Here is a 13,579-nt window from a genome sequence, read left to right on the forward strand (position 1 = left end):
AGAGATGATCGACTGACCCATACTGATCAGCTCCTCCTTCATACCCTCCATGGCCGGCCCTGAATCTCGACTTTCATGAATCATCAATCTCCAACAATATCGCGAGACTACTTTTTGACATGTGCACCGACCGGAATCGGGGGAATCATCGAACTGAGTCGCGTGACGGTATATCCATAAGATCATATGAACTTTTCACTATACCCTACATCACAGTAATACTTCATTCAATATTACCTACAGCATTGGCCATTTTGTTGCTCTACCCAAGGCTAATGATCATCGTATTTAAGATGCACGACCTTCTTGATATCCTTCACGAGATCACTGAAACGCACAGTGACGGATTTTCCTTTTTGTGTTATTCCGCCAGGCTGCCAGGTCTGCCAATATTTGACACTGCGTAAAGCGTAAGCAATACCCAGAGACGAAGAAGCGATGCACAAACAGTATCTTTCGTCAGCCTCTCAAACTCTTCGATCGTCTATCTCCATTCTCCATGAGGCGCCCGCTTTCCGGATATCAGGAAAGACCACATTTTCGATGGTGGTATACATAGGTGATTTGGCGCATAATTCTAACTCACGTTCCCCGTTCCCACGGCCTTTGCAAGTCGGCATCTTTGGGGGAAAGAGCTTCTAGCACCCCGTACCATTCTTCGAACGTGTCCGTCCGTCCTTCCACTTTACTCTCTTTCAGCAGGACGATCGGGGTAGTCTTCGATGGCGACAGTAAGGTCCCTGTTCCGCCAGCCCCACACACCATGTTGAGTCAGCTCAGACCAATTCAAGCGCGAAAACGTTATCGGCTTTTGTGGCGTTTGTATATCAGTACAGGTTTAGGTATAGGTAGAGGTAGGGACGGATCAACCTATACCTATATAGCCTGAATCGATAGAGTACGTGGACAAGGGCAGAGCAAGTCTTCAAACGAATCAAATACTTACATAGATCCCTAATATCCTCTTCGTTCGGCTCGTACGTCTCAGCTGTATGTCCTGTGAACGTCTTGAAGGCGTCTTCAGGATTCCCATCGCTTATTCCGTCTTTGCTTAATCCTTTATATCCCCCCATTCGCACAGCTGCACGTTCTAACCCGGCTACCCACCTGCCATGCACCATAGTCAACGAAATAGCAATCAGTGAGTCAGTGGGTCATGCTGATCGAATACAGTAGTCAAAAGGTCATGGACCAAACGCCACACAGGAATGGCGATACAAAGACATGGGACCATACGAGTAACATACCAATTCTGAGCCGTCCTATCGGAATCCAACGCGAGCGTCCAGTCGAACTCGACATCTTGATCGAAAGGTTCACCGTTCTTGTCGATCAGGTGGAATCCAGCTTGGTGTAATTCCTCCGAAGGATCTTCTGTCGGCGTCGGATCGCCTTGGGGAGTCCAGTGTTTGGACAATTCCCCAGATCGCGAGTTGGCGTAGGCAGCTAGAAAGGATAATAACCACGAACCTGACGTCGCAAGTGTACCTTTTAGAGGTTGTACATGTATCACGATACAGCATGTCAGTATGTCACGATTGAATGCAAATTCCATACAGTACAGTAGACACAATACGATACGATAAGTTAATCAGTGTCATCTGCCTGCCTGCGTATTTACCGCTGCCGCGAGGAAACGGAAAAAGATGAAGATGAGGATGAGCGACGTCGCCTCGCTCACCTTGAACCACATCTTGTACTTTAGGGCCGTCCGCATCGACCAGAGGGTTCGCTTTGAGGGATTCGTCCCATCTCCTAGTCACCGAGTTTACCTCAGTGTCGCCGCGACGCGGGATAATCCCTCCGTACACAAAGAGGGGCGCTAGCAAGGTGATGGCCGAGGATATTTTGATCATGTTGAACAATTTTCTTAGCTGATCAGTGGTAGCTTCTTGATATCTATTTCTGCAGGACAGACAATGATTGCCGACATGAAGAAGAAGAAAAAAAACACGAAAGCGCGATAGCCTGAGTAGGACTCAATTAGATTGGTAATCGGGATTATCTGGAGTGATGAGATGATGATCCCTCCTTTCCCTATCCGAGATATAATGATTCAAGGCATGAAAGGATGGGAAATGGCGATCATCAACTCCCTTACAACTATCTGAAGCGTACGATCAAGCACGGGGAGACAACATCTCATGCATGTTTCGACTCGCTGCTGATGCGGGCCGATCCAGCGATCCACATCGAGCAATTGACCTCCACTGAGTGCGACAACCGACAAACGCGTCACTCCATTCTGGTTGCGATTTTTGAGTTGTATCCGCATGTATCTTCTATCTGAACCCTTCCGCTATCTAAGCATTCTGTTTTCTATTGTTATCGTAAGGGAGGAAAGCTATATCTCCGGATCAGCAAGTTCTCATCATAGCCCCATATATTCCAACGAAAAGCGACTTACCGATTGCCAGAGTCGAGATCCACGCTCCAGCAGCCTATGGGATGCTTATCAGCTGCCTCGCCGTTGTATTACATTGGTAATGAAGCTATAGCGGAGCCGAGCCGAAAGATAACTCACCGCCATCCACAAGACACCAGGCGAGTCAGACCCATGATAGACCGTACTTCCCACGATGGGCGCAATGATACTTGCGATTCTTCCCAGTGTACTTAACATCCCTCCGGTCGTTCCTCTGAAAGTAGCGGGGAAAGCCTCGGGTGTGTAGGCGTAGAGCAAGGCAGCATAGAGAGATTGGAACCAGTATTCCATAGCGTTAAACCCGATATTGGCGGGTCGAGAATTGACGAGTTGATACTACATCAATCGAATATTAGCCTACCTGCTGAACGTCTTACTTCCTGAGGGTATCGAGGGCATCAACGAGACACTCACAAGGGCTAAAGAAGCTCCCATCAAAGCCGATGAAATCACCATTATCCATCGTCTACCGAATCTGGAGAAACCGGTGATCCATGCTGCTACCAGAGTAGCAGTCACACCGGGCGTATCTATGCCCAACGATATTAGCAAGCACATCCACTGACATGCGAATGAGGATTTTGCGCGACTCACAGATCCAGATGTACGATCGATAAGTATCCTCTATACTTCCTTCCGCGTCTATTCCCTTGGCTTTCAAGATGAGGGGTAAAAAGTATCCCGCAAGCGCAAATGACCAGAACAAGGCCATGTACCTTCACCGTTGATTAGCATCGTTGTTCTCTGTATTTTGAGTTGTTCTGAAAATGATCGGGAAGTGGGATGATCGAGAATGGAAAATGACTCACGCTACGGCCAGACTGATGAACAGCCAGAGATATATTCTCTGCTTGAACATCCCACCAAGATGTCCAAAAGTCTTCATGAATCCTCCGACTGCAGCTTCTTTGGCTAACTGAGCCGTGGAAGTCTGACGGCGGAGTAATCGCTGTTGCGGTCTGTTGGGTTGATCGATCTGTCTTTCTTCCGCAGCATCTAATGCTCTGAGATCCTCAATAGTCAATGTAGGCGGTTTGCTACCGTTGAACTTCGATATCGAATGCAGGATGTCCAGGGCATGAGCGTCGTGTCCTTTCGATAAAAGGTATTTTGGCGATTCTCGGAATCGGAAGACCGCGAAACGAAGGAAGAAGATGAATAGAGTGCAGAATCCTAGGATGAGGATGGTATATCGCCTACGGGAGACAAGTTGCCAATTCAGTGATCTAAGTCGTTTGGCGATGTAGTATCCACTGTGGAAATTTTATGCTCACCATCCCATGTTATTACTTCTGCTACAGCAGGGGGCTTCACTGATGTTACAAGACTTCAAGGACGTGTCGCACGAGTATTTCGGGATGAGTGCAAATGCCAAAAGGGATACCGCTACTGTACCAATAGGCTAATCAAGGAAAGCATTAGCTGCAGAAAACGCTCAGTAGTCCAAAACTAATTACCTGGAATGTCGAAAGGGCAGCCAATAGGTATCGATTTTTCTGCGATCCTCATCAGCTATGGTGTCCGGCACGACGTTGAAGCATACACTCACGGTCGGCAGGAACTCAAGAGTGATCGTAGCGTCGACGGGGATGTTCCCGCCGACTCCTAGTCCAATAAGACAGGCAAGAAGACATGTCAAGCTATAGTTCGAAGGAGCTGAAATGGGTCGTTATCAGTACGCTCCCTTGTGAATGTTGTTCAACGGACTTGCCAGCGAAACAGAGACCGAAGATCGTGGAGAAAAGGCAAGTGAAGTTGAAACACCACCGTCGCTGCGCGGGATCGATCAGCTTGCATCATCGGTTCGAGAAGTGGCGGCAGCTCAGCCAGACTTACACCGACGATATCAACTAGCAAACCCCAACCGAACGCGCCAATACAGAGCCCAAAATTGAACGCAGTGGAAAGAGCACCGATCTGCGAGTCTAATCGATTTCTCAGCGAGGTATTGCTTGTGGGCGACTACGTGATTCGCTTACCCGGTACCCCTAATTCCTGTTGAATTGCTCCTCCAACCAAACCAAATGCTTGCGCCCATCCCAGATCCAGGAAATAGCCCAGACCACATAAGGTGAATACACACCATTGGTATTTACCCATACCCATCTCGCTAGTTTCCGCAGATCCGATTCAGTACTAGCTCGATTGCACTTCCTGCTACGGTAAGCTCAGGACTCACTCTAGCTCTCTGTTGATGAGCAATGATTTCTTCTCATACAGATTCAGATCTGTAAACTCCCGATTACCCAGATCTTCGGACGAGACCAAATCCGCCATTTTCCTGATCTTGATCCGTATTTCCTGGGTAGACATCCTATTCATTTGTCTCCTGGTTCGCCCTGTTGCAGCTCCCCCATAATGGGGTCCTCCGGCTGTACCGCCAGTGAGGGGTTCTCTCTCAGCCATCTTCAGCAACGGTATTCCGTCTTCGTCAAATTCTTCAGCCTCGTTTTCGCCGTCGTCGTTGTCTTCTGGCAAGTCACCTTCAGTATCTGACTTGTCGTATACTTCCAAAGGAGGTAGATCGTACACGTGCTCCAAAGGTAGATTCTGGGGAAGAGTGAATAACTCCTCGGAAATACCTTTGAGATACCACGACACCGTGATAGTCCCTCTCGAGGGTCAATGAGCTGGATCTTGGGAAGAAGAAGAAGCGAAAGGTCGAGGCGTGCTATACTCGCTGAACTACTTGGTGCGCATGAATTTCAGTGAGGCTCAAAATGAATGGACCTGTTTGATGCATGTCACATGCTTGATCTGGAACTGTAGCCGTACGTGAGTCTGTTCAATTGGATCGAAACCCAATTCAAGATCGAAAATCTCGTAAATAGAACAGGACAAACACAGGAACAAACGTCATTATGCAGAATCGAAAGAAGATGACGGCGAGCTCCGACTAAGACCACCAATAGCTATTCACGTGACTTGGTGTTATATGCTACACGCGACTTGATATCCGTGCGCGAACGATAAGTACAAAGTCAACCTCTGAGAACGAGCGACCTAGAAGATTCATAACCAAGACCAACGACAAGCAAGGAAGTCGAGCAGCCGAGGAATAAAGTATCATGCTGCGAGGTACGATCATCGGCTCGGCGACTACCCCCGGTCAGGCTTTATACTCTCGACAAGATCCAGGACCCAGTCGAGATCCGACCAGACATCATTCGCATTTATTCCATGACGAGGCGCCTGAGAAGCGCAAACCGTTGGGCAGGTCGCTGCACGCTGTCAAGATCTCCAGTGAAGCTGACACAGAGTATCAGGAAGAAGAGTTGACGTGGTTTGACAAGACAGTAGTATGGAGTAGAGGTTCTCAAGTGTTTAGGACATACACATACGAGTCGGAGAATGAAGAGGTCTCGAAAGCCGTCTTCGCCTGGGTCAAGACAGGAGCGCACAGTCGGTCTAGTAGTGTCAAAGGCAAAAAGGTAGCTTCGTCAGAAACATTTGGACCTTTTCACAACTCTCAACACGAACATTGGGGCGCACCCAGATTAGCCGACGAATCCTCCTCCTCATCGAACCTACCTCGACTGGAAAGGACATTAGTAGTCTTTCTGCAAAGTCGAGCTCACGTGTATTATCCCTCGGGAGAAGATGTCGTTGTCAATCTCCCGTCTGGCGTGGAGAACGCTTGGTCGAAATCTGATACGGAAGGCGGATTGATAATTCAACGAGCTTTGGAAAGACGGGAATTGCGTAAAATGAAGAGAGAAAAGCAATCATCTGTAGGACCGAGTTTGTTGAAGGGCATGATGGATAATTCTGCGACATCCATACTGGATGATCTGGTAGATCTGGAAGACGACAATCATCCAACTTTACCGAGGTTTTATACTCTGGACAACCCTTTCGACGAGTTCAGAGCGATCATGGAAGCGAAAGTTGAAAATGGTTTCAATGGCGAGGAAGGAAGCCTGATATCACAGGCTCACCTGGTCAATCCCTCGACAAGTATCCTGCACGCCTGCTCACAAGAGTATCCATTCGTACTTACTCATAATCCCCAATCTGGCGAGATCATCTTCTATCGTACGACCAAAGTCCCGGACAAGCCCGATCAAGTTATACCACCCCCCAATTCACGTACGATGAGACCTGAGGAGATCCTTGGTCCACCAGAGCCGCCTATTCCCATCCAACAGCCTCGTGCTGGTCGACCATCTTTACACCGGAACCCGTCCTCTTTTGGGCCTTCTACAAGCGCAGACAGGCGGATGTCTAGTATTGCCGATCCGTTAGATAGAACCCAACGACGGGCACCGAGAATGTCAAGAGCCTCGATTCTAGGTCAAACGGCGCATCAAATAGCACGAACGGAAGAATTACAGGCTACTCTGGATCCTGCACCTCTCGTCGCACATTCTGCAACTGCCAAAAGGAAGAGTCGAGGCATGTCCATGCTGTCAAGTTCAAATCCCACTGAGGCAGCCACCCGACGGACATCTGCATCAAATTCTAGTTTCGTACTCAACGACTTGCATGACAAGCACCATATGGGTCTGTCTGCTGTCGCAGAGCTAGATCTACGGGAAACGACCATGATGATGGGATTGGAGCGGGATGAAGCTGGTCAAAGGAGTGATTTGATATTCGATAAGATATGGTCATGGAAGACTCCTTAGTGAGTAATCCATCTAATAACGCAGACTGGTTTCTGCACATACTGATTCTAGATGGCAGTACCGTTGACACTGAGGATATTGCGGTCTTCTTGACCGATAATCTGTCTTCGACTTCGGTCAATATCAACATCCACCTAAGCCAACCTGGTCACACGCCCCAATTGTATACCTTCCAAGCGACTTTCCGTTCGTTTCCGTACCAGCATTTCGCAATCACGCCGTCCCCACCAATCGAATGCCTGTCGGCAATCCCACTGATCTCGACCCGATCCAAAGTATTCGATACGCTTATCCTGATCCGCGACGGAAGCTTATCGATCATAACGTCGGGCGGAAGACACATCCCTTTCACGTTGCCGGAGCTGCGGGCGTCGCACGATGAGGTGACACGAAGGTTAGCGAGCAGCTTACGAGTAGCTAGCGGTCAGCGATCCGAATCAAGCTCAGACAAGCCACCAATCAAGCTATCTGACGCCATCGGTCCAAAGTTTTCACTCCTATCTGAAGATGGGGATTCTTTGAACATCCATGCCGATTTCCGCATTAAGAACCAGTTGACCCGACAATGCATCTCGGCGTTGTCACTCGTGCTGCCCCCACAAGAGTTTTTCTTCTTGAAAAGAGAGGTCATAGGCTCCATACAGCAGCTTCCGTATTCGGATAGAAACAGTGACAAGGCAGTGTGGGGGGCATTCTCAACGTGTCTCCGATCAATGCTGGGCATCGAAATCAAATCGCAAGCATTAACGCCCATGCAGGTCTTGTCGAGCGGACAGGAAGATTCCAATGATCCCATCGTCCGACGACTTGCGAAACGAATACGCCAGAATTGTTCCACCAACGACACTCCGTCGTCAGATATCATTGCGCCCAATGGCAACAACAACCGGGTGAAAGACACACTTAGATTGGATGATATGGCTCCTACGCTACTGGCCTTACATTTGGTAGCGCAGGACTTACGACTTTCGTTGACTCGCCGAAAGCATTTGGGCAGTCTGGTCAGCCTGATATCTGATCTAGCTGCAAAAATGGGCAGGTCAGATTGGAAGAATTACTGGGCGAGATTATATCCATACCAAGTCTCCGCTTTGCTCCCTGCTGCTTGTGAGTGGTGTCTACCAATCAACGTTTGTCCATTTACGTTGGCGACGCTGACTCGGCTGCAGCGGTGCAATACGTCACCTCCATACTGGATCAATTCGATGAGCCACCGGATATATTCTTGTATCTTCAGCGGCAGATCACAAGTCGGGGGAGACAATTCCCTAAGCCTGAAGACTTCGCACACACTCAAAGCGCAGAATTAGGGCAAGTGAAACCATGTCAACAGACAGACTGGGTGTCGTCCATATATTCGCACTTCTCTGCGCCAAACGCTATAGGGGTCCGATCAGCCTCTGCTATCAAGCACCTCGTTGACTTGGGTCTATCTCAAGATTGGATCTCAGATCTGCCCTGTGGAGTGTCAATCCCTATCCTGGAGATGATCAGAGTGTGTCAAAGCAACCCTCCTGAACATTGGGATGCGAAGATGTACGAAATGGTTGGACGTTGGGATCTAGGTGCTCGAGCCATCAGCTCGTCGATTGCAACTAGCACAAGCGAAAGTCCAAACGGTATGGAGCAGGAAATGATTCCTTCAATCAAAGACTTGATGGCATCTGACGACAAAAGCAAACCTGCAATCAACCCTCAGACCGCTTTACCGCATGTACGATTCGGATCCGATCGTCGAGTACAAGAGGTTGAACGGATCATGCAAACTACTAGAATCCGAACGATATCTGTCCAAGATCCGAAAGGAGCGTCCGAAGCTGATGTAGCGAGGTATCACCAATCAATCGTCAACACGTTAGCCAATCGTACATTGTCCATTCCTGTCGGTCAAGGCATGTTCGAATTTGGCACTCGATCGACGAACATCACGGATGTGTGGAATATACCCTTGATCGAACTTTCGGTCAAACCTGGACTCAACAAGCCGACTTTGAAAGCTGAGATTATCAGTGATTCGGCAGAATGGCCATGTTTCCATAATGGTGTTGCCTCGGGGTTAGCGATCTCTCCGGACTGTAAAGGCATCGATAGCTCCTGGATAGTCTTCAATCGACCGAATATTCTCAATGCCGAACATGGTGGATTCCTGCTGGGTTTAGGTCTTGCAGGCCACCTGCGCTCCCTCACAACCTATCATGCCCTCCCGTTATTGGAACCTCGGCATGACTTCACAAGTGTGGGCTTGTTACTAGGACTAGCATGTTCCTATGCAGGCAGCGAGGATTTGCTGGTCACGAAAGTCCTGTCCCTGCATACCCATGCACTGTTACCGCTGGGTTCGATGGAGTTGAACGCTTCGCCAATCATACAGTCATCAGCATTAGTGGGACTAGGTCTTGTCTATGCGGGATCCAGGAATCTGCGGATGGCAGAAGTGACACTGAACGAGATCGGAAGAAAGAAAATCAACAATGTAGATGGCTTTGGGGAATACCAAGAATCGTACTCCTTTTCTGCTGCGATGGCATTTGGTCTTATCATGCTGGGACGAGGGGGCCAAACAACCAGTGAAGTCGATCGAAGAATGCTGCATCAACTTGGAAAATGTATATCAGGCGATTCAGGCAATCCTTCTTCAGCTTCGAATCAGCGTAACGGTCATGGACAATCGAGTATAGATCATAACCTCACTTCACCCGGGGCCACTTTAGCCTTGGGCCTGATGTACCTGAAAAGCGCAAGAAAGGACATAGTCAACCTGATCTCGATCCCTCATTCCGTGTTCGACTTGGATCAAGTTCGTCCCGATCTACTCCTTCTTCGGACGTACGCTCGAGCCCTGATTTTATGGGAAGAGATCACGCCTACACTAGGATGGATAGAAGACCAGCTCCCGCCATTCATTCGCACAGCCAACAAGAATCCGAAACGGACAAACACGATGGAACTGTCGATGGAGTTGGCGTATCTGAATATAGTTTCCGGGGCCTGTTTCGCGATCGGTGTCAAGTTCGCTGGGACAGCTACGGAATTGGCGCATACCAACCTCATGAATTTCTTCGGGGTTCTATCGAAAGCTTCAACAGGATCAAGTATGACGTACGAAGGAAAGATCCGTCGGACAGCCGCTCGACAATGCCTCAACATCGTGACCCTCTCCCTCGCTATGGTGATGTCCGGCACCGGTGAATTGGGCGTGCTCAGGCGATTAAGGGTCAGTCACGGCCAAGAAGGCTCTGGTGTCAATTACGGATCTCACATGGCGATGCACATGGCGCTTGGTATGCTCTTCCTGGGCAAAGGGCATTATACCCTCGGTAACTTGAATTTGGCGATCGCAAGTATGAGCATCGCGTTCTTCCCTCGATTCCTGGCTAGTCCGGGTGACAATAAGTCGTACCCTCAGGCATTTAGGCATCTTTGGGCGTTGGCCGTTGAGCCTCGGTGTCTCATAGCGAAGGATGTCGAGAGTAATGAGACCGTCTATCTACCTGTCAAGTTGAAAGTCAAAGAACAATCAGGCGGGGCCGCAAAGAAAGGCGAAAATAAAGCTTCGGTGACAAGACAACAGAATTTGATCAGTCCGACATTGGTTACTCCCTTCGAGAATATCAAGAGTATCGAGATTGATTCTCCACGATATTGGCCTATCACCCTCAATCTTGATGTTAACGGCGATGAAAAAGGCAGGAATGATCTGGTGAAGAGTCGGATTATATACGTTAAGCGTAAGATGGGTTTCCTCGATTACAATTCGGACCCAAAAGGAAATCGAAGTCTGTTTATCAAGGTTGGATCTATGACTGGGATAGATCTGCACTACGATTTGATCTCGCCTGCGAAACCATTGAGTGGTCTGGAAGGTAGACAAGGCGAGTTGGAAGAATTGGTTAGAGTGCATAGTGGAGATCCGGGATTGATCCGTCTGGCTCATTTGTTTGGGAATGCCTCGCCCGCTCAAGCACTACAACCAGATATCACCGTGCCGAATGCGAAAGCGAATAACGAACAAGATCTTTTCGGAGATTTCATCAAGATTATCATTCTCGAATGCCTCTCACTTGATAAACCCACTTTGATCCCGGTCTACCTCAACATGTTTATGGATCTCCACAGACACAGATACGAGTCATCTCGTCCGAGCGGAGAAATGATAGAGACTTTGACCCAATTTGGAATGCTGCGATCGTTTTATGAAAAGGTTTATGAGAAGATGTTCAATTCGACAGTGGCCGCCAACGAGAAGAAGTTCGCTTTGATCCGACCGAATTTCATCTCGAGCTTGATAAGACAACTGTCGTCATCAAGCTCAAGCTCGAGCTCGCGACGATCCGATATTCATGACGGTGGAAATATCGGTGATAGCGTTAGAAGATATTTGTTAGGTCATCCGACTGAAGAATCCGAGTCAGAATGGGATGAAGAACTAGTCAAATATATTTGGAAAAACAATTTACCGGCTTTACCACTCTTGAATCTCCTTCGAGATAAAGTGAGACAATCGGCTATCCCGCGTGAAGTGCTTGAAGTGAAAGTCAAGGATGTCTCGGCGGCATACACACGACGAGTTGGCGCGCAATATGACCTGAATCAGGCTGGAGAGCAGGAGAGGGCGGGAATCGAGATGGAGCTGGGAATGGGGCCGGGCGGGTGGAAGGCGGATAGTATTCGGGATGCGATACGTATCTGGACGGAGTGAGGTGGCTGAAAAGGTTGTAAACGGTTGAAAGGGAGAAGGAGGCTCGGACAAGACACATTCAAGAATCAAGTATGATAGAAACGAATTCATAGGTCAATGTTATAGTAAGTGTATGATAGATTCTCATGAAATCACATCGCAATTCATCAAACCATGCATACATCGTATCATCAAGATCAAGAGAAAGATGTTCGTTCTGTCGCAAGCGTAGACAGTCTATGCTACATGATAATACAACAACATCATATCAACGCGAAAACCAAACAAATATTGGAAACGAGCGCCACTCGTCTTGATCTCTTCAACATCATATCAAACCAATCATTTCCCTATCTTATCCTTACCATCGCCATTACCAATACCAGCACGGCACTCAGCAGATAGCATGTCCGTCTCCATTATGAGTGTGAGCCTTGATGACGGTATTCGAGTATACCTTGGGAGAAGTCGAGGTAGTGTTATGTTCATTCTCGGCCATGCAGTCGGAACATTGATAATCGTATATGTGATTTTTCAGGTTGAGGATGGTGAATGAGGGTTTATTGGATTTGACGCATCCAGGACAAGCGAATGGGAGGCACTGCAATGGCGAAGTGGGAGGGATCAGCCTTGATTCCCATCTTCAGATCATGCGCTACGATGCATTCAAGGCGAACTAGGCCAGTGCGAAGGAATGAGGGAGAATGGGATGATGATGAGTGGTCACAGTGTGACAGGAGGTAAAGGCGACTGAACTTACGTTGGCATGGCATTCGACTTGGGATGAAGTGGGCATAGAAGCGAGAGGACCGTGGCAGAGCTGTACGAGTAAGTTGGTGTTGCCACCCATCATCAGCTCAGCTCAGCACGAGCGACAAGTGGTGGCAAAGAAATAAGGGGATCGGACAAAGACTCACTTTGCAAGAAGGCGACATAATGAGATCGAATAATTTGTTTGTTTGTTTGGTGGCTGGTGTAGCTTCAAGCTAGGTTGTTTCGTTTAATGCGATAGATTTGATCTGGTTGATTGAGATGAGATGGAAAAGCAGAATTGAAGACGATTTGAAGAGCGCTTCATATATCTATAAGTGCATGTCCAAATACACTACAGCGTAGTCACGATGTACTGTACATCGTAAGAAGGAGACGGTATAATCCGGACCGTCCTTTCACCATCTCATCCGTCCTCCGTCCCCCGAAGGCAGAATCCAGAATGCAGGAAGCAGAAAGGTTCGGATTCGTTCCTTCGTTGTTATGTGTTATGGGGTTAACCGGAAATCATTCCGGCCGAACATCAGTGCTTAATGATTGTGCTAACAAAAGACAGGTGATTACCCTTGTTCAGCTTATGGGCCGATCATATCGGTGTATATTGTACGGTGTATGATGTATGGAATTCCATTTTAGACTGGGTACTATTACTATACTCTAGATTGATTGGCGGTGAATGGATCGATGGGACGACTGGTGAACGGATCGACAATTTGTATTTGATCTTACCTACATACTGGAGTAAAATCGAGAGTGGGGATCATCATGCGTGTTACGTTAGAACAGGTCAAAGGATGTTAGTTGTTGAGTGAGTGAGCTAGTGAGCTAGCATTTCAATTCAGACTACAATCAGTGAGATATCCTTTAACCCATTTAAGATGCTATTCAAAGGTAGTAAGGGAAAAGGTACGATCAGCCATCCTTTATTGTTGTGTATCGCATCAAACAATCAAAGTGGGGAGGAAAAGTCATGAGGGGTGTTTGCTGGAGTTTGGGTGCGTGATGATCGGAATTTTGAGACAAATAACAATAACATACAAAATACAGAGAGTAAGCTAGGAGTCAGAGCATCGTACG

The 13,579-nt window shown here is 48.0% G+C and overlaps 4 protein-coding genes across 4 annotated transcripts; 1 reads left to right on the forward strand and 3 right to left on the reverse strand.

The window, feature by feature from the left end:
* Window positions 1-272: 272 nt before the first annotated feature.
* Window positions 273-1,856, reverse strand: I303_105878 (uncharacterized protein; the record flags this gene model as incomplete). The annotated part of the gene is made up of 5 exons (XM_018409190.1): window positions 273-399; window positions 587-740; window positions 947-1,107; window positions 1,248-1,488; window positions 1,682-1,856. 5 exons carry the CDS (start codon window positions 1,854-1,856, stop codon window positions 273-275), a joined length of 858 nt encoding a protein of 285 aa, XP_018261462.1.
* A 447-nt stretch (window positions 1,857-2,303) lies between these two features.
* On the reverse strand, window positions 2,304-4,831 carry I303_105879 (uncharacterized protein; the record flags this gene model as incomplete). Its single annotated transcript, XM_065969258.1, has 13 exons — window positions 2,304-2,344; window positions 2,408-2,441; window positions 2,525-2,761; window positions 2,840-2,955; window positions 3,020-3,141; window positions 3,235-3,621; window positions 3,700-3,827; window positions 3,883-3,921; window positions 3,975-4,081; window positions 4,137-4,197; window positions 4,262-4,350; window positions 4,405-4,535; window positions 4,605-4,831. 13 exons carry the CDS (start codon window positions 4,829-4,831, stop codon window positions 2,304-2,306), a joined length of 1,719 nt encoding a protein of 572 aa, XP_065825330.1.
* Window positions 4,832-5,493: 662 nt separating this feature from the next.
* On the forward strand, window positions 5,494-11,752 carry I303_105880 (uncharacterized protein; the record flags this gene model as incomplete). Its single annotated transcript, XM_018409192.1, has 3 exons — window positions 5,494-7,052; window positions 7,112-8,160; window positions 8,223-11,752. 3 exons carry the CDS (start codon window positions 5,494-5,496, stop codon window positions 11,750-11,752), a joined length of 6,138 nt encoding a protein of 2,045 aa, XP_018261464.1.
* A 373-nt stretch (window positions 11,753-12,125) lies between these two features.
* I303_105881 (uncharacterized protein) lies at window positions 12,126-12,666 on the reverse strand (the record flags this gene model as incomplete). The annotated part of the gene is made up of 3 exons (XM_018409193.1): window positions 12,126-12,332; window positions 12,492-12,551; window positions 12,649-12,666. 3 exons carry the CDS (start codon window positions 12,664-12,666, stop codon window positions 12,126-12,128), a joined length of 285 nt encoding a protein of 94 aa, XP_018261465.1.
* Between the last annotated feature and the right edge of the window lie 913 nt (window positions 12,667-13,579).

This window comes from Kwoniella dejecticola, chromosome 7, assembly GCF_000512565.2.
Source record: "Kwoniella dejecticola CBS 10117 chromosome 7, complete sequence".
Classification (NCBI taxonomy): Eukaryota; Fungi; Basidiomycota; class Tremellomycetes; order Tremellales; family Cryptococcaceae; genus Kwoniella; species Kwoniella dejecticola.